Source organism: Eupeodes corollae, chromosome 1 (assembly GCF_945859685.1).
Source record: "Eupeodes corollae chromosome 1, idEupCoro1.1, whole genome shotgun sequence".
NCBI classification, from domain to species: domain Eukaryota; kingdom Metazoa; phylum Arthropoda; class Insecta; order Diptera; family Syrphidae; genus Eupeodes; species Eupeodes corollae.
This window is the reverse complement of record NC_079147.1, coordinates 211502583-211524008: the sequence shown is the minus strand read 5'-3', so window position 1 is coordinate 211524008 and position 21426 is coordinate 211502583. Positions and strand designations below refer to the sequence as shown.

General features: G+C 30.3%; 1 protein-coding gene across 1 annotated transcript in view; it reads left to right on the top strand.

Moving 5' to 3' along the window:
- Positions 1-8199: 8199 nt before the first annotated feature.
- LOC129940306 (cGMP-dependent protein kinase 1) overlaps positions 8200-21426 on the top strand; it is a 29478-nt gene continuing 16251 nt past the window's right edge. Inside the window, exon 1 of the mRNA XM_056048605.1 lies at positions 8200-8792. Coding sequence (XP_055904580.1) covers positions 8694-8792 — 99 coding nt within the window. The 5' untranslated portion in view covers positions 8200-8693. The remainder of the gene's footprint in view (positions 8793-21426) is intronic.

Genomic DNA, 21426 nt, shown 5'->3' with positions numbered 1-21426 from the left:
TTAATCAGCGTTTCCATTACCTTATCAAAAAAGGGACGCAAGTGCAATCGGTAATTAGAGGGTGAGGAAGATTCGCCTTTTTGGGAATCGGCTGGACAAATACATTTTTCCATCCTCTCGGAACGAGACCTGGAAGTGGGGCAGATAAAAAAGCTTACGGAGTGGTTTTGCCAGCGTTGAAGAACACCTCTTAAGATAATAGCGGGGCTACTATACGGTATCTCTTACAAAATGTTAATAGTAGTAGAACAAAATCACCCTTTTAAAACACTTTCAAATGCAAAATGTTTAAATACAAAATTTGTATTTCAAATTTAACCTCTCATACATAATCGAACACTCACTCTTTTTACACTGTAGTAACTCTGTAACGGTACTTTTCTCATCATATGACAATGTTATTAGTAACCTTATCTTAAGGAAGACTTTTACTTACATTTAAAAACACTAAAAGGGAACTTTAAAATGGGATTTGTTGCATAGCCAGGTCGGTAAGCCAGTACGATTAATTGCAAACGTTAAGCAACGGAGTTCCTCTACAGTCAATTAAATAATTTTACGACTTTAAACGAAATTTTAAAATTTATAATGTGAGCAGAAAAGTAAAAGGGAAGAAGATGTAGTACAATGAGAAGCTTCTTTACCGAAATGGAAGTGCAGCCGTTTATAAATACAGGGTCCAGCGAAAAAAACCTACCGTATTTTTAAACGTTTATATTTAAAGCTATTGATAGATAAAATGGTGTTCAGGGTATCGATAGGGTCTACGTGCCGTTTATAGTAATCATAATGGGGTGTCACGGTGCGAATATTTGTCGTAGAGGAATATATCAGTAATGGTGGTTCTGCGATTACTATTCAGCGAGCATTTCGCATTCCATTTCAACTTGGACGACATGATCCTGTTCCGGATAGAAAAACAATTCAAGTTTGGTTACCAGACTTTAGAGCAACGCGTTCTGCGCTAAAGAGAAAATCTCGGAAAACAAGCCAATTTTATCTTCTACCAGGATAACTATCCAAAGCAGACATCTTTACATGTTCATTTTATGTGTCCAATTAGTCGTAAGAATCACTGTATATCGGTTGCTTTAATTTCACTTGAAGTGATTTCGAAAAGTTTAAACAATACCAACCGAATTTGAATTAAGTTCTTGATTTCATTTAACTCGATTTTGAGAACCTAGATGATAGTGGCAGGTCCGACAGAGTTGATAGACGGAAACCATGTCTAAAACAAATATTTGTTTTGGTTGGATCAATGATGATACATGATCCAATGCAACTTAAATTTGTAATGAAAACCACCAATTATGAACTCGTTCAGTTCAACTTGAAAATTGATGAAAAATTTGAAAACGCCAATCAATGGTTATAACTCACATGATGATTTATTCAAAGACTTCAACATCCATTCAATAAATTGATTTGGCCGACATTTTGCTTTGCAACAGTATTCCCTTAATACTTTTGCAATATATAGTCCGCCTAAATATTAGCTGTTAAAATGCAGATTAATCAACCAACTTAAATATCCTAAACCATCACCTTGCCAACACCCTTTCGCAAATTAAAACTTCCATTCCATTTGATACAACTATTGACACCTGATATACGCATCTACGAGTATGTTGATTTATGTAAATTTTCAGTATACTACGAAATTCAAAAAAAGTAAAACTCAAAGCTTTTATAACATATCAATTGAAAATATTTATGTATGCAGGTATTTTAAAATATAACAAATGCAATATTACGTAACAGGTTAGATTAATTTATTGAAAACAGGTATTCTATTCGCGGATGCATATATTCAAATATGTTAACTATAATTAGGTGTTATGGTCATTATTTACATACTTTTGTCATTAAAATGGCAATGCACATGGTAATTATTTAAATGAGATGGTATTTAATAAAAATACCCTTGAATGATATTAGCTAAAAATAATAAAACAATATTTATTCTCTTAATTGGAGTAATTCAGTATTTACCCTCACCATCCCTTTAAATTTTTGATTTTCAATCAATGGTTTTGGTTAAAGTTTTCAATGCAGTCATCAATTTTTCAAACAAAAGGGATCTGCAATAATAAACATTAAACTGAAGTAAATTTATTAATAAAACATTTTCAAACTCTCATCTTTCAAAAATACATTCATAGTTGTGTTTCCACTCACTTCAATTAATATTGCATATTATTTGATGGAAAATGGAAGTTTGCTTTTGAATTTGCTTTGATTTTGAGATTCTTTGTTTATATAAAATAAAGTTAACTTCTTCCAAACAAAATCAAGGAACGATTCAGCTGTATTATCCCCTCCTGCAGACATTACATACATTTGCACCTTAAATACATATAAAGGATAAGTATACATATAACAATCTTCTGATAATAATTTATTCGAGAAACCAAGACCCGTCGTCGTCGTTATCGTGGGTCTGATATGGGAAATGAGAATACCAACTTTTTGTTTACTTAAAGGCTGAGAGACTTTACTTTCTTGGCAAAATAGTTTTGATTGGTGGGATGGGACGAGATGCGCGAATTGTAGATGCAACAATTTCAAACTTAAATTACGTGGTTTGGTTTTCTTATCAAAAGAAGGAGACTGAGTAATTGGAAAGTCGGTGAGTTTAGAATCATTATTGTTGGACATATAACTGTGTTTAATATTAAAATTATTCACAAACAACTGCAGGGCTGTAGGGTGGTGGTTCGTGGATGGTGATTATAAGTCTCAAGGCTGGTTGGATTGATTCACTATGAGTTGAATGGTACTGATCCAATAATTCACGCGTTAATTCATAAAAGTAATTTTGCAGACAAGAAGAATATCGATGCGAATTTATTATGGGAAACTGATTGAAGTTTTATAAGCTATTTATGAATATTAATATTGGAGGAGCAAATTAGAATACAGTCTGGCTCTGGAGGGTTTTGCTCTTACGAAAGTCAGCGTTTTTAAATTTATACATAAAATACTAATATTTATTTACTTTAAAAAAAAAAGACTGATTGTGGTAGGGATTTGGCATTTCATATAAACGAGTGGGTTTTAGAAGTTCAAGGCGGTTTTCTTGTTATCTTGCAAAGCCTTTAATTCGAAAGAAGAAACATAAACAGCGATATTGGGTCTGAATTGGGATACTTCATTCCACCCAGGAGATTTGGGAATTATCGTATTTGGCTTTATTAGAGTGAAATACATTTCAATTGAAAATTGAATCCGAACTTGTCGATATTTTGAGCATATACGTGAATTTATTATTCAATCACGGACACGTACGAGTTTTAGAACGCGATAAGATTAAGGAAAAAGAAAATTATGATTAAGGTACAAAATTAGGTTCACAAGCTTCAAAGTCAATGTTAACTTAAATCAGAGAAATATTTACGACAACAATCGAATTCGTTATTACATTTGACTAATAATAATAATAACTAAAAGAGATATCAACTTCAATAAAATTTAATTTGCACATTAACACAATTGGCATGAATTTAAATACAAAATATTAACAGTCTTTTTATAAATCAAAAAAAGTGAGTGATAAGAAATATTTGTCAGCTCGATTATGGAATGGAAATAAAATTCAATTACTTTTAGAACGATTTTAAAAGCGTAATTTTTTTTTTGAAAAAATTATTTGGAAATTGTTTTTTTTTACAAAAATGTAAGACCTATTTAAAGAACTGCAACATTGCTTTAAAATATCGATAGGAAATAGCTTTGACTTCAATTTCTAATTACATGCCTATTTTGTCAAGTTTTTTTAGTGATAACTCCATTTATTACAAAAATTATCATTTAACAATTTTAAGGGCCACCAATGGGAAATTTATAGTGTGTACTGTGTACCCCTACAATTTATTTTTGTGTCAATTTATTGGAGCATATGAGCTAATCTGTCATTACATGAATAAGTGTACCTTAAATATCCAACTGCCTTGGCCTGATGCGTAGTGCATAGGCTTTATAATCTACTTAGCCAGGGTTTAAATTCCAGTGACTGTAGAAAAGTGCTTCAATTAATATGATTTAACTAAAGACTTAGTACCACAAACAAACGAATCTGATGATAGGTTGGCACCCTTGGAAATGTAGAATTCCAGCATTATGGTAGCAGTTGTTGTTTGTTGTATTCAAACTTTACTAAACTTATATACGAGTATGATAAATGTAATTTTTTAAATTTTATGGTTTATAGTTTTTGACATTAAGACTCTAAACGTATCGTGTCAACCCTCACTAAGTTAAATGGTGGTAAATCTTAAAAAACGAATAATAATTAACAGGAAGGGTGTTTTTTCAGAATTCGTAAAAGTTTACAAAGATGTTCTGAGCTCGTTACCTTCTTCAAATAACACCTTTTTCGAAAACTAATCTTATTATAATATTGGTTGTTTACACTTTCAATTTTTTTTTTATTCACACCAGAGAACATCAACCGGTTGATAACACTGGTCGAGAAGGTTTAAAATTGTACAATGGGCTTTAATAACCTTAATTCAAATGTGTATTGAATTTATCAATTAATTCTTTTAAGATTTAACTTTTTTTAAATTCAAAAAAAAAAAAACACATAAGAATGGCTTTTTGAGGCAACCTAAATTAATGAAGTACCTTTTTTTTCAATAAAATCAGTGATGGTTTCTCAAAATTTTAATCCGTTTTTTTAATAGTCAGGTGAAATATTTATATTATTGTATGCAATATTCAAAAAACCTTTATTAGTTCTTAGATTCCACTTGTCTTACAAAACGTTCATCATTTACACTAAATCGGTCTTCAACAGTAAAATGCAAAACGGTTTGAAGGTAATTTTTGTTCTTGTAACGAATATGTTGCCTAAACAATTGTTAACATCAAGTTGTTGAAACCTTTTAAAACATATAAAAACAAAGTTAAAGTTAAAATAAAATATAAAAAAATCAACACCAAAGCTAATAGAAATTTTGGGTTCGAAGTAAGCCTTAATAATCCAGTTTCTGATCGGCTTTAGTAATATTTCAAAAATGTGATAAATGGAAAGGCGAAATTTAAATTTGGGACATTCCCGAAAAAAATTAGTTTTGTCGACCTGTGTTAAGTGCAAGGAAAATTATTATTCAGAAAGTCAATCAAATTTTCAAAGTATAAAATTTTCAAGGTGTTTTTACACTAAAATTATTGTTTTAATTTTAGCCCGGCTCTAAAATCACTTTATCAAAAAAAAAAAAAAAATTTAGTCATGTGAGATGGTTTCCCAAATTTATTTAAATTAAGTTAAATTTTTTTGATTTAAATATTTTCAGTACTACATAATTAACTTAACACATGAAGTAATTGTCATAGGGTCATTTTGTCGAATTTAAAATGTTGGAACAGAAATGAACACCTAAATCTAAAAATTTGAAGATGCGACAGAGTTTTTGCTGTGATATACAATAAGCAAATACACTACCGATTCGTTTTTTAGTAAAAGTTATCGTCTGGAATTTTAAAGCGTTGAGAGCAAGGCTCTTTTTCCCACACCAAAATGTGAAACTATCAATGTCAGCTTGTAAAAGGATACGATCATGGGTGGACATTATTATTTTAAAAATCTTCATGTCATCAAAAAAAAAATGAGACATGATGATAAGCCGTTAATAGACAGGATGAACAGAATAGGACTAAGATGGCTTTCCTGGGGAACACCAGATTGAGCAATAAAAGGTTTTGAATGGCAATTTCTCACAGGATCTGTTCTCAAGGTATCATTTGATCCTTTAAATAAAATAATTCAATTTCTAAGTTTTTCAAAAGCTTTAGAAAAGTCAGTGTATAAAATCAACTGCATAATTTTGTTCTTAAGCGATTGAACATGTGTTTAAGTGAAGATTTTAAACGGTTGCTCTTTTTTTCATAAAACCATGTCTCTAAACGCAAATAAGACTCTTACTAAAGAATGCAACACAATTTAGAAATACAAGAGGGCTTTGCAATGGGCCTACATTTTGTTTTAACAGCCTTGTTATCTTTCTTGAAAATTGGTGTTAGAAATGAATTCTTCCTCATACTGGGAAATGTGTCTGTTTTTAGAGAAAGTTTGAATATGAATGTAAAGGTTTCAACTTAACTGTTACTACACTTTTTTAGTACTATCGGGACCGTCTGAGCAGTCATCATTTAACAATGATAAAAGATTTAGGACAGAGAATGGTAATATATTCCTATGGTAGCACAGGATTATGACTACAGCTCGTTTGCGAAAAGGAGTGAAGATTATAAAATAAACTTCATTAACTTCTTCAGGGCTATTAACGAATGAACCAAGAAAATTTGTTGCGAAAGCTTTACAGATATCAACAGATTTATCTAATGAACGGTTCTTGTGAGTGAAGTTAACTAGAAAGTCATCTGATTTTTTCTTTAAGTATGGTAGAAATGGCGATCTCAAGGCAACCTAGCCTTAGTCAATATCGGAAAATGATAATTTATCATTTCCACAAATGGGTAAATCTTGAGACAACAACTGGAAATTAGCTTTTCTGAAATCAAAATTATCAAAGGAATTACTAAGTTCAGTAAGGTGATTATTTAAGTAATTAATTAAGTACTCGTAGTGATATTAATCAATATTTGTAATTCCTGATTTAGATTCTGGACCAAGAATACTTATAGCGTAAAAAGAAAATACTAAATCAAAAAATACTTTTTCGAGTTTTTCATTTTTGCTGTAAGTCAGTAAAACAATTTCATCGAGAAAAGATAGTTTCAATTGTGAATAATAAAGAGAGGCGTCAAGGCAAGATTCGTCTTTACGATGGAATCCAGTCAATGTGTGGTAAATTCAAATCAGAGCAGGTCAAACTGATAAGAAAGTCTAATGCCAAGGAATAATGAATAAAAACATTTAAAATGAAAATAGTCTTAGTCTGTACTTTTGTTTTCTTATATTATTTGAAATGTCTTATGAGACGATATCTCGTAATAGGCTGCATGTTAACATAAAGTTTTTTTTTTACATTTTTGTGCTATTAACTTTACGCAGAATAGTTTAATTGATAGCTCAAACGGAAAAGATACAGAAGTTAAATACAGATCCCTAACTTGAAACTATGTGGTTACCTAACGATTGCTTTAGTTTCATTTAGTTTTATCTTAGCATTAAAAACATCGTTTTATTTTTAGAGACTTTTAAAGAGGTTGCTTCAAATTGAGAACAATTTATCAATTGTTGGTTTATGTCGGCTCCGCATGGGACAAAGTTAAATCGAATGATCGAACCGATACCTAAGTTTTTTGATATGAGTTGTACAAAAGCGTAATTTTGGCGACCAGTGTTATTAATTGGGCGTTGATCTACTGATTTCAAAATTGAGTTAGTAAGTTAGTTAGAGACTCTTTAAAGAAAATTATCTATTAGGTAAGAAACACAGAGAATTCTTTTGCTTTATAATTACAAAAAATATTTACATTATTAAATACTATCATGGCGGTAAAATTGAAATAAAATCATCACCCTGTATATTTTTGTTTTTGAGTTAAAAATATAAAAAAAGTCAACGACCAAACCATCAATAAAATTTAAGCAAACAGAAAAAAATATTCAAAGAGCTTTCTGTTTAATTATAAAAACCTATGTTCAATTAAGTACGTACATCAAAACATACAATAAAAACAAAAGAAACATTCACTTTTATCTTACCTACTTTCTAGCCGGCTATACTGAACTAGACAAGCAGCGTTCAAAAAGGTATATATGTATGTATGTACATATGATAAAAATCATACATCAATACACACATGCTTTCATAGTCATAATGAAATTCTCAAGTAAAATTTATTCTTATCAATATTTCGCTATATTTTCAAGATATCAGAAGCCGTATAGATAGAAGTTTCAAAATATACCTTCAAACTATGCCTTTGCGATAAGAAGTTGTTCTTTACATAGAACACAGAAAACTTTGACTTATAACTTCGAACAACACATAAAACCGAGCGCACAGAAAAACAGTTATGTTAGCTTTTAAGAGGTTTTTCTAGACTCTCACTCTAAGGTTTAGGGTAGGTTCAAGAAAGAAGGAGGAAGAAGGTGTCGTATTTGTGTACCTATATACGAAAACGACCTATCGTTCGTCGTCATCATGACTAAACCAATTTATCTGAAATTGAAGCCTGCCTACCTGATAATGTAGTTAGTTGAAGACAATTTTTTAATTGGTATGTACCTACGTTACGAAGGTACTCTTATAGTTAGTTGGAATGTATAACGACGCCGCGTCGGTTATAGTTCCGTATACCCGTAAAATCTAATGGAAAAGCCAAAATTTAACAAATTTTAATTTTCAAATTGTGTACGCGTGTGCGATTAATCCGGATCTAATATCCGAGAATATATTCATTCGAATCTGTGAAGCTTGAAAGTAATTTAATGAATGTGCACTTGCATATGTCGTGTATCTGTATCTTATCCGAAATTTCCATTCAAACGGTATACGAAATATATAAAACCCCTTTTGTGAGCTTTGATTAAGTGTTATTAATTCAACACACACTGAATATTCGGGTGGTGGTGATATGAAGGCGCACAGCTTACTTATATGCAAGAACTTACACCCACTCAAGTTTATTCAATTTATTTGATGAAAAAAACATATCTACCAAAAAATAAGAAGAACAAAACTTGTGCAAAATTGAAAAACTAACTCCAATGCGAAATGGCATGCTTCCCGAGAATACTTAAGAAGAAAGATGGATTCTATCCAAGGAGCCAGATGAACTTCTTAAATGAAACTTCTACTTCATCAAGAAGTGATGTAGGTTTTATGTTCTTTTGTCTGTTTTTGTATTTTTGTATGTGCCTCAAATTTATGTTTAACAAAGAATTTATATCTTGAATTAAGTTTTGTCGGATTGAAATGCAACAACAAAAATAGGTTCTTGTATATGAAGTGTGTTTCGAGTCAATAAAACTTCCCGTGGGGTTTTATTGTGACAGTTGTTTTTGATTTTTTGTTTGTTGTATTTTAAGTGAAAATATAGTTGATAAATAAAGTACCTCAAGGACATGGACTCTAAAGGTAGGTTCGAGAGTAGATAGGGTCAATAAAATTGGGGGTAAATAAATTTAAGTGGCTACTTAAGTGATTTACTGATTTGCGACCGACTACAACGACGACGATGGGATTCGACAGATATTTTAATTTGTTGTTGGATGTTTTACTCTTATCAGGTAGTATTATTCATACATTGAATACTTTGAATACACTTTAGATAGGTTTTTAATCATATCAGTTTGTTGTTAACGATTATGGTAAATTAAAAGATTCTTTTTATGATCTCCAAATCAAATTATAGATAAATTTATTGGTGAGAATCAAATTATTTGCCTTTTATTTAAAAACACAGTAAAACTAGATTAAATGAAATATGTTCCAGTGGTAATCATAATTCACTAATTTATGCAGCTTATTTCTTAACGAAGTCTCATATCTTGGTGTAGAATATCTCAAAGAAAAACAAAAATGTAGAACGGGTGTTTCTTTAACACGGAGTTTATTTTTTTTATTTAAACAATGTTTGCAAATTTATTACCAAAATAATGTTAATAAGCAATACATTTATTGAAACTTTTATTAAGTACATTATTACGCTTCGAAGTCGCTTAATACCCGTGGCGTGATGATAAGGGCATAGGCCTGTCATACCAGAGTTCTTGGGTGTAGTCCACCTAAAGTTTATTTTGCAGGGTACTTCCTCTTGGGAGGAATTAATAAATTCTAAAAGAGTAATTTCAGTAATGAAAAGTGCTTTCTCAAATAAGTCTTTCGGACTCGGCGTAAAAACTGTAGAACCTTCCTTGACATTACTTGCACACAGAAATGATTGAGAGTTGTAAGTCACTAGGCCTTGCTTTTCTACAACCTAATTTATTTATGTGAAGTCGCTTATATACGCAGATGAGCCTAAGAGGATCAAAGCTTTGAAAGAATATTCGCAAGAAATTTAGAACATAATATTTTTAAAACATAATTAAAATTATATACGTTTTATTTCTCATTGAAAACCACACATCTTAAAAAACACCCTTTATCATACATTACAGTAGAACTTTCCTGCTGACAATGTTGTTTTTTTTTCAAAATATTACAGATAATTTCTGCTTTAGAATATAATTTTCAAGTTCAATTTTTAAATCAGTGAAATATTTCAATGACGATAATGAAATGGGACCTGATGGTATTATACCAAATGTATTAAGAAACTGTTCAGTTATTTGTTCAGGATCATAAAATCTACTGTTTAAAGGTTCTCTTGAAATCGGAATTTTTCTTGACGATTGGAAAATTTTCTAGTTCTATGCATTGGTGATTTTCAACAAAAGAACACATTTATTTTCTTTATTAATTCGCGTTAGTCTGGTGTTCCTCAAGGCAGTCACTTCGGACCCCTTCTATTTTTGTTGTCGATGGATGAAATTCTAACTTTTTTTAACAATGATTTCTACTCATTGTTTAACAATTGCCTTTTCATTCAAAGCGATCTTTATAACATATTTAAATGCTAATAAGTTCTTTTTAAATGTCACCAAATGAAACTGACAAAACAAAGCTTATTAAACTTAAAAGAAAGACAAAATTAATATATTTGATTCTTAACTAAATTTCACGTCCTACATACATTTTGTGTTTGCTAGAGCTAATAGTTAGCTGGAATTTTTAGTTCGTAACTCAATAGTTTAAAGATCCATTAATCCTTCTAGCCCTAATTTATGAATCACTGTTTAAGAATTGAAAAGTTCGAGGGAAAATTGTGGTATATCGTTTAAATTGGAATATTGAAATGCTTTCTTATTCACAAGCAAAGTTAATAAATCTCACATAAATAGACCTATACGATTTTCCTTAGTGTTAAATTTCTGACAGCCTTAAGTGACATTTTGACCGAGAATCTTTCGGTGTGGTGACAAACACGGGTTGATCTGAAAAGCTAAGCATTGAGTTGTAGATAAGGGTCTTAAAGCTTTCATATGAAGATTTTAAATTGCAAAGGTGGATATTAAATTGTCAAGGTAAATCACAAGATGTCTTGCTTATAAAATTGGATTTTGATCGTTAAAAGCAAGGTTTAAACTTTTAAGGAGATGCTAAACTTCCAAAATTTGAGGTAATCAAGTTGCAATCTATATTAATTTTGTTCCAGGGTGTTTAAGAAGCGTAAAGAAACAAAATGAGTTTGCCACCAAAAAGCGGTTCTAACCTTGCCCAGGAGTCATTTTGAGTTTTAAGAAATTGTCTGGCATGTCAAAAGGTGGATCTTGAATTGTCAAGGTGAGCCAAGAAATATATTGATAAAAGGTCCCTTGAAAAATGAATGATAAACAATTAATTATGTTATATTTGTATCCTCGCTAATCAGCAAAATTATTCAAATCCTTCAAAAAAAAAACTCGCAGATTCTAATATGGAATATGTAATTAATAGGGCTTAAAGGATTCTTTTAAATTAAATTATTCTAAAAAAAAAAGAAAAAGATTCAAACCTTTAACTCACTCTTCTCTCAATGACTATCATTAAAGTTCTTTTTTTTTTACAATAAATAAAACAAATATCATTCACAAAAAATATGTTCGTTTTTCCCGGAATGAGATATAGTTAAAGTATACCTAAATCAATTTCTGTTTTATTCAAATTAACCTCTCTGTGCATAAAACATTGCGCTTTCTCTATTTTAGTTACTTAGATATTTAAAGCATTTTTCTTCTGTTATTTTTTCATTCCCTTACAACCAACCCAACCATGCGTCATCATCAGGGTTATGAACAATTTAGAATAAAATGAAAGCGTTTGCAATCTTGAATGTAACTAGAGGGAGGTAAAAACCTACATACAAACTCTTCCTTTTTCATTATTTAAGATAAATAAATTTCCTTTGTTCCCTTTTTTCCCTTTTTAATGTTTTTTTATTTTTGTTTTGTTTGTTTAACCTTTATCAAAATACGGGCAAACGCTTACTGTGCACTTTGTGTTCTTTAAAAATTTAAGGAATCCCTTTGAGAGTGACCGCCTCCTCCACTCCCCAACAATGAAATAAATGGAGGTACATATGTTCATAAAATTTGTGGTTTCCAATTGAGTTCTGGGAAATTTGCCATGGATATAATTTAAAAATAATAAAAAACTAAATTGTCTAAACTATTTTCCAAGGGGAATTTATTGTATGTGTATGTTACTGTTCAATGTAATGAAGTTAATAATTCTTTGTCATGTATTTAACGAATTACTTTTGTGTAAATTTATGCCCCGGGATGTCTTTACATTACATGCACGGGTTATTTTATTTTGAAAGGTCAGGAAATTACTGAGAAATATTGAAAATCCCGTAGGATGTTCACAAAAAAAAATATTTTGGGAATCTTATTTATGGGATTTTCGAACTAAATATACCATCGTTAAGAAAATTTTTAACAGCTCATTCTTTACATTACTAGGCTAACACTTTTCAAAAAAATTAAGCAATTTACAAGGTGTTCCAAAATTTCAATCCAGGTCAAACTTGTAAAATATTATTCCATTTTATGAAAATATTGCAACTGGACACGTTATTTGACATTTAGAACAAAAGCTTACAAACCTAAACCTATTACTTTTAAGTTTCAGAAGATCAAGACTTGAAAAAGTTGTTAAAGTTTTAATTTCAGGTCGAATATCTTATGTATTATAACATTTTAAACTCTTAAAATAAATGAAAGGTATTCATATTTTACTACTCTAATAAGGTTTAATCCTTAAATCAACCTTGTTATCATTGACTCGTAGACAGCAAATTGACTGGTAGACAGCAAATTGCAAAAAATAAAATCAATAAAAGTTAGTATTTTGATAATGAAAATTCATGGTAGTTTCGTTTTGATTTTGATTTTCCAAATGAAATACAAGCTTTTTAGTGCCTGTATCAAAAATGATACTTGTTTTAAACTGGATTTGTTTAGGCACAAGTGTGCATGTTTTCTTTTTTGTATAAAATGGCATGAAAAATACTTTCGGATAGTAATAGGGATATCTTAACCCATTAGTTCCCAACGTTGCGTAGACGAAACATTTCAAAAATTATTTTTTTATTATTGTGTTATTGTACCAAATTACTTTTTAGCTTTAACAATTTCTTCTTAACAGAACAATAATTAATTTTATTATGATTTAATTCATTATAATAAAATAATTTAATTTTTACATATTTATGAACTTAGACGTAAATTTGAATTTCCTATACTATATTTTCGTCGATTTATTTTCTTAACTCGGAGTACAATGAGATTTTCCAAATTACCAATTTATATTTACAAGGTCATAAGTAAAAATGAGATAATATCATATTCGGCTTTTTATTTATAATTTCTACGTAAGTGATCTTTTTTATAATTGTTGTGTTTGTGTGTGTCGTCAATAGTGTCGCGCCGTTATTTCAAACGCACGTGTAGTAAAATTTTATCAGTTTCGTGCGTTTATCATAGTGAATTGTTCTATAGTTGTATGTATAAAATATAAATGACCAATATTGATTTGTGAAGTGCAGTTTTAAAAAATATTGAATTGAAGTAACTAATTAGACTTGTACAACACAATTTTTTTCCTAAGATATTTTTTATCGTTATTGCGATGTCTTGGAAAAAGAAAAGACCTCTGTCCACTGCTGAGTTATTGGACATATTGAACCACCTGTAGACGAAGTTACAGACGAAGAAGAACTTGAGGACGATATATGTGAGAATATTATAAATTTACCAGATATCGCTGGAACTTATGAAATCCATGCAAGTTTACCTGATACATCGGAAGTATTCGACAGTCAATCATTACCATCAACTTAAAAAAAAAAAAAAAGTAAGTAAGAAAAATATAAATAAGTCAAAGACAGCTCTTCCAAAATGGAAAAAAGAGCGTATACAACAGAACCACAGAATGAAGAAAAAAAAGTTTAGAGGATATTGAAAATAAAATTGGTGGTAAAACGCCGATTGAAGTTTTTTCATTGTTTTTAAGTGATGATGTTTGAGAAAAAATAATTTTGTATACAAAAAAATATGATAATGATAAAAATCGTCATTCATTTACAATTGACAAAACTAGCCTAAAGCGATTTTTTGGCATACTTATTTTTTCGGAGTATCATACATTACCTTCTACTAAACTTTATTGGTCTAAAGATGAGGATAAGGGAATTGAACTGGTTAGAAAAAGTATGAGTAGGAACAGATTTGATTCTATAAAGCAAAACTTACATTTATCAGATAACGATCACCTTGATAAAAATGACAGATATTCAAAACTAAGACCTCTTTTTGATTTGATAAATAAAAAGAATATGCAGTTTGGGGTATTTTCTCATAACCTCTCTATCGATGAGGAAATGGTTCCTTATTTTGGTCGACATAGTTGTAAAATGTACATCAAGGGAAAACCAATCAGGTTTGGCTTCAAAATATGGTGTCTATGCAGTTCTAATGGTTACATGTACAAATTCATACCTTATGGTGGAAAAACAAGTACTTATGAAAATGAATTAGGACTAGGAGCAAATGTTGTACTGGAGCTATTGTCAGTTGTTCAGCAGCCATCAGTTCATCGTGTATTTTTTGACAATTTCTTTTCTTCATACAAGTTATTCGGAACAATTCGTGAAAACCGTACATGTAATACTGTGATAGAAAGTGTGAAAAATATGAAAAAAAAGATCGTGGTTCTTATGATTTTTCTTTTGAAAATGATCAAAAAATATTGTTGGTGAGATGGAACGACAATTCTGTGGTGACCGTTGCTACTAATAACTGTACAATTGAATCTCTCGTGAGTGCAAAAAAGTATAACAGAAAAGAAAAAAAGACCGTTACAATTTCTCAGCCAAAATGTATAGCTGAATATAATCAACATATGGGAGGAGTCGATTTGCATGACAACGGAATATGTAACTATAGAATCAATATAAAAGGAAAAAAGTGGTGGTGGCCACTCTTTGTGAATTTGATCGAAAGTGTCATTGTAAATTCCTGGAAAATATACAATTTAGCAAACAAATCAAAAATGTCACAGTTAGACTTCAAGTCCTACATAGCACTTGCTCTTATAAAAATACAAACAAAATTAATCATATTGTTTATTTTGAAAGTTTCTTCAGCTCCCTGCCAGTTATATATTGCATGGGCAAGGAAAGAATTGTATGCCCAGGGACTGTGCAAAGAAACTGCTTCGGAAAAAATTGCCTCCCGACGCTGCGAAGGAAGAAGTTATGGCTAAATTGGTGTCAAGAGGATCGCACGAAGAATACGTAACTAGAGGTGTCGAGATGTCTATCGTGAGCTAAGGATAATAAACAAGTGACTTTTTTGTCAACGTATGTTTGTTCAGATCCTGCTTCAAGCATAGAAAAGTACGACAAGACAAAAAAAGTAAAAAATATATCATGTCCAAAAATCCTCAAAGAATGGATTCGTACACTATCCACATAAAAAGCAGAAAATAGTACTTGAGACTTTACAACGTTTTGTTTTTTAAGAAAATGTTTTTAAAAAATCATCTTTTTGGTATCAATGTAATATAACACAAAAATATTCCTAGTCTACTTACATTCAAACTGAGAAAGGAAGAAGACTTACATTTGTATTATAGGTACAAATATTTGTTCTGGATTAATCAAAAAATGTATGACATACGAATTTAAAAAGTAATTTAACGTTATAACGTTATGATCAATGACACCAAAATCAAGAAAATTTTATCTTACATTCCAAGTTACATTAGTCAAAGCTATTATCATTTTAACGATTAAAGAAGGAAGATTGGGTCGTAATGATTTTGGCGACATTTGGCTTACATGTAAAGCTTTAAGCTTTACAAATCATGTGTATTGGTTAAAAAGCAACATAAGTAAAGTAAACTTATAAACTTGATTTTGATATATTCTTGGTTATAAAATAACATGGGTACAAAAATAATCTGAATTTGAGAATAACTTACGTTTAAAAAAACTTTGATTTTAGAATAACCTGCGATATATATTAACCAGCGCAAGCGTTAGAAAAATAACCTGGAATAAATAATAAAAAAGAATCAAAGGTAAAAAATCAACCTGGGTTAAACAATAAGCTTGGTAGAAAAATAATCATAGTTATCGTGATAATCTTATATAAAAGGCAAATCTGTTGAAACAGTACAACGAAAAATTCCCATTATGGACTGTTCTGCTATTAATGGGGTTTCTTTACACATTACAAAAATATCTTTGAATGGATCTCTATCGTAAATTAAATCGCAAAGAAAATATCATAGAAAGAGGGAGAAAAGCCTCAGTTGTCTTCTATATTTAAAGTTGATATATGCAGATGGGGCCAAAGCCTAAAACCATTCTGTGTACATCCACAGACCGCCATTGTTAGGCCAATATCAATATACGCATGTTTGGTATACTGGACAGCCCTTGAAAAGGTTAGCAATTTTAAATATATGAAACAATTGAAAAGAATTGCATATACTGCAGCCCTGGAGACATTGCTGGTAAAAGCGTATTTAGTTTAACAACTGAAAAAGGTTTTCCTTTGGTCACAGGAACATAAAGAACAATATTAACATAGACATTGGCACTAGATTATTTTAAGACTTTAATAGATTTTAGCCCCGTAGCATAAATAGAATTTCTCACAAAGAAGGACTGGATGGAAAATAGGGTCATAAGAACAAATCATGTATCTGTCTTTACGGATGGTTTCAAAACGGGGGTGGCAGTTTTCTCCAATATATAAAGATCAATAAAGTTTCCAAATTAATGCAGTGTCTTTCAAGTCGAAGTACAGACGGTTTATGAAGCCGCTAAGGATCTTTTTTAACACAATTTAGAAGACAAATGCATAGACATATTTATCTATAGAAAATTGAATCAATGCTTAGTTCAAGCCATATGGTAACAATGATATACAGGCCAATAGAGCAACTAAATAAACAGATCCACCAAAGTTTTGATTGAAATCGCAAAACAGCAGGTGGGCAGCCCTTAAAAATTGAAATTTCTAGATCCAGAAAGCACCTTCGACAAAAACACTCATCAACCTTCTAATACCCTTCCCAATCCTTTCCTTTTCCAGAGGGATCCGAGCGAAATGTTTTCTTGTACTTTACATATGCATCGCAACATACAACCCAACCTATTTTGATAAAAACTAATAATTCAGTTTATAAAATGCACTTGATTAAAAAAAAACCTTTATTATAGAATAATATCGGCTAAAAAAGACATTGGTTTTAAAACAACCTGCGTTATTAAATAACCTCGGTTAAAAATATCCCTAATTTAAAATAACCTTGGTTAAAAAATAACTTGGAATATAAAATATTCTTCATTGGAAAATTAGTTAAAAAAATAATTTGGGAAAAAAATATAAAATAAACTGGTTTAAACAATAGACTCCTTTAAAAAATAACCTGAGTTAACCTAAGTACAAAAATAACCAAGGTGTAAAAATTACATCGGTTTAAAAATACCCTGGCTTACGAAATAACCTCAAAAACAAATCAGCCTGTGTAATAAAATATCGTTGGTTTAAAAATAACGAGGGTTGAATAATAACCTCGTTGCAAAAATAACCTGGATTTGAGAAATACGTTTTTCATCGGTACGATAATGCTGCAGATGTTCTTAAATTTGCATCTGCTTATAATGTTAGGTTTTATTCTTTGGCTGAATAGAAAAAGTACCTCAAGAACTTGGTTGGTTGACAGCTATATAACATAATGTATAAGTTATAAAAGAATTTCTGTAAAATAGCATTCCCCATCAGCTCTACCTTATCTCTTTTGTTGACATTTTTTATTTATAATTCGTTACATACTAACGTTAACAATTCTTAATATATACTTAAAATCTTAAAACTTAAAACAGACTGTTGAAAAATTTTAATTTGCAATTTATACTTTTTATATTATCATTTGGTGAATTATTACAAGAGTAAAATGTATTATAGATTTCAATTAATTGATTTAAGGGGCTATGTACACCATAGTTTGATCTGCTAAAATAAGTATTCAATGGTTTCTGGAGTCTTATATTTGAACGACTAAAACTAAAGTTTAAAATACCAGGAACTGATGGTGATGAAATAAGTATGTCCGTTTATTACTATGATTTTTAAAAAAAGGAAGATTTATGAGAGAAAGTCTTTGTGAATAAGGCGGTAATGTATGAACATCATGAAACTACGGAAGGGATCGTAGAGAAAAACGCAAAAATCTTTTCTGAATGGCTTCGAGTTTTGTGACGTGTACGGCGTAGTAAGGTGACCATACTGTACAAGCATATTCCTGGACTGGTTTCACAAATGAAACAAGAAGAAATTTAAAAACATTTGGATCACGGAAATCACGGCCAAATCTCTTAATAAAACCCTGAACTCTATTTGCTTTTTTATCTATGAAGTTAATATGTTCATTGAATGTTAGTTTAGGATCTAAGACAACACTAAAGTCAGAAAATATTTAAACCCTAGTTAAAGGACAAAAATCCAACATGTAACTAAAAATTATTGGATTTTTTCTGTGTAAACACATGGTTTTTTACAACAAGAAGATTATTATTGCACCATTCCCTGAACAATATTAAGTCTTTTTGAAAGAGAAGACAGTCAGATGTAAAGTTAATTTTTTTTTTAATTTTAATGTCATCAGCTATATTAGGACAGACGAATTTTGTATGATCGAAACCAAGTCATTTATAAATAAAACAAATAGAATAGGACCAATGTGACTACCCTGAGGACACAAGAATTCACAACAAATAAACTTGAACACTCATTACTAAATTCAACACTATAACGTCTATCTTGCCAATATGATAGTTTTAAAAGTAATGTTTTATGACACAATTTATCATAGGCCTTGCTGAAATCAGTAAAGATACAATCTACTTGTTCACGTTTTTCGAAAACATCTAAACAAAAGGAGGTAAAGTTAAACAGATTATTAACAGTTGAACGATTTTTAACAAAACCATGCTGGTTATTACAGATAATTGAACTACAGTGAAAAGAAAGGACGGTACCTACGATTGACTCAAATAGTTTAGGTATCACAGATATTTATACCTTTTATATATACTGGTAATATGAAGAAGCTCTTTCAGATAAATGAAAACAGCGAATTACTTAAAGACGTGTTCAAAAGAACACATAACGGGTGTGCTAAATACGCAGCACATTTCTGAAAAATTAATGATGGTACACCGTGCGTCGGGCCCAGGACCAAAACATTCGTCAAGTTGTAGGATACCATTAAGGACAGTATCTTCACTTGTAACCAAATTAATAGAATTTAAGTGGGGAAATTTATAACAGTGGTACATGCGTTAAGAAAACTAATAGTTTTATAATCTACAAAAGTATCTTTGAAGTAGTTTGAAAATATGTTCGAAATTATTCTCGGCTCATTACTGTTTGATGTCGAATCAGTCATTAAGTTATGGTACCCATATGATTTCTTCTTACGATTAACGAATTTCCAAAAACTATCAGTATTATTTTTAAAATTTAATTCAATTTTCCGAAAAGTTTTTTTATTATAATGAACGTCCTCTTTCAATACTGTTAAATATGCCTTATGAGTGGACAGGATATCGGCTAGCTGTTGTGCAGCTCTGAAGAGCGTTCTTACGTTCGATTACAAAATTTTTAAATCGTTTAATCGTTTTGTTTTAAATCCGAGGCATGTATTCCGCTTCGGTTGTAAAATAATCTGAGTGAAACAATAACCTTGGAAAAAAAAACTGGATTTAAAAATAAACCCGGGTTAAGATAACCTCGGTTAAAAAATATCCTAAGTTCCAAAATAGATTTCGTTTTAAAAATATCTAGATCAAAATATAGCACGGTTTATAAAATAAACCTTGTTTCAAAAATAACCTCGTTTTAAAATTAATTTCGCGGGTTTTAGGATAACCTGGAATTTCGTATAGACTGTTTTTTCCACTAACCACATATGCTGAATTCAAGACTTCATAAATGTATATGCTTGACCTATGATTCACATCTTCCCAAGTCTTCTGGAATATTTAGGTGTATTTGAAACAAGGTATTTATTTTTAAAGTAAAGTTTTATTATGTATCAATTTAAAATCTTAATTGCCTTGAAAACATTGATTACGATTTAATTACGACTGACCCAATACTTGCTCCTAAATCAAAACAATTTGCCTTTAAGATAACAATTTATTTCGCAAATGTCTTGGAGCCGTATTCATACAATTTGCTTAGACGTTGATTAACCTGAAAGATTAAAAATGAAAACCTAAGAAAGGTAGTTGATTTTTTGAGCATAACCTCAAGGCAATTTTCGATATACTCGTAGTATAAAGTATAACACCACATTTGAATGTAATCAAATCCTGGGTTAAATCTCATCTGGCGAAATTGATTGCACTGACAGTATAATTTTACACCCAAAGGTTAATTTTTTGTTTTCGCAATAAAAGATAATTCAAACAGAAAGTATCTTACTCTTTCTTTGTGCCTTTTATGCTATTAATCTTCATTAATTCTGGGTAATTATAATTAGATTATATCCTTTTACTGCGATGCGGTGCCATGATTATGGATGGTTATGTTTTTACGTAGGTATCTATCAATTCCAAGATTTAGTAATCATCAACGAATTTAATGAGTTTCTTTTTATTATTATTATATTATTATTTCTCCTTTTTTTTTCTTTTTATTTTTCTTGGAATATTTTATTTCGTGGAGAATTTATGATTATCCTATTTATAATATAAAACGGAAACATTGCTACCATGATACCGGAAATTAACTTTGAATTACCGTTGGCAAGACCTTTGTATATGCATGTATAGATATTTATTATCCTTGTACTGTATTTTGACATTTCGGGAGAATCTATGGGTTTTTTTTTTATTTTTATATGCGGAGCATGATGTTATGTTTTCACAGACGACGATGCGATGCTCGTGTGCGTGTATTTATTCGAAGGTAAAAATTATTCAAAATCTTAAAAAGTTTGATTGAGGGAATTTTGTTTTTTTCTAGGAATTTGTCAATTTAAATCAGTTATTATATAATTAAGGCCTCCTGAAGAAAAATGATATGCATATACATCCATGTAGTCTACAAGATGTATGTATGTAGGTATCTGTTTTTAAAGAAAATAGTTTTATCTATAGAAGAAAATACGATTGATTGTTGTTTGTATTATTTTAGCTTCGGGCATTTCTAATAACCTTTGAAGTCAAGAAATAATAAAAATACACTTCTGAGATAAGTAAAGGTGTGCATAGCATGACATTGATGAGATTCGATAAAATAGCCTAAGGCCACCGATACACCTGTCAAATTGTTTGAAATTATTTTCATTTGTGGGAAAATGCTAAGGACCTTTTTTTTAATTATCAAGTTTTAGGTTT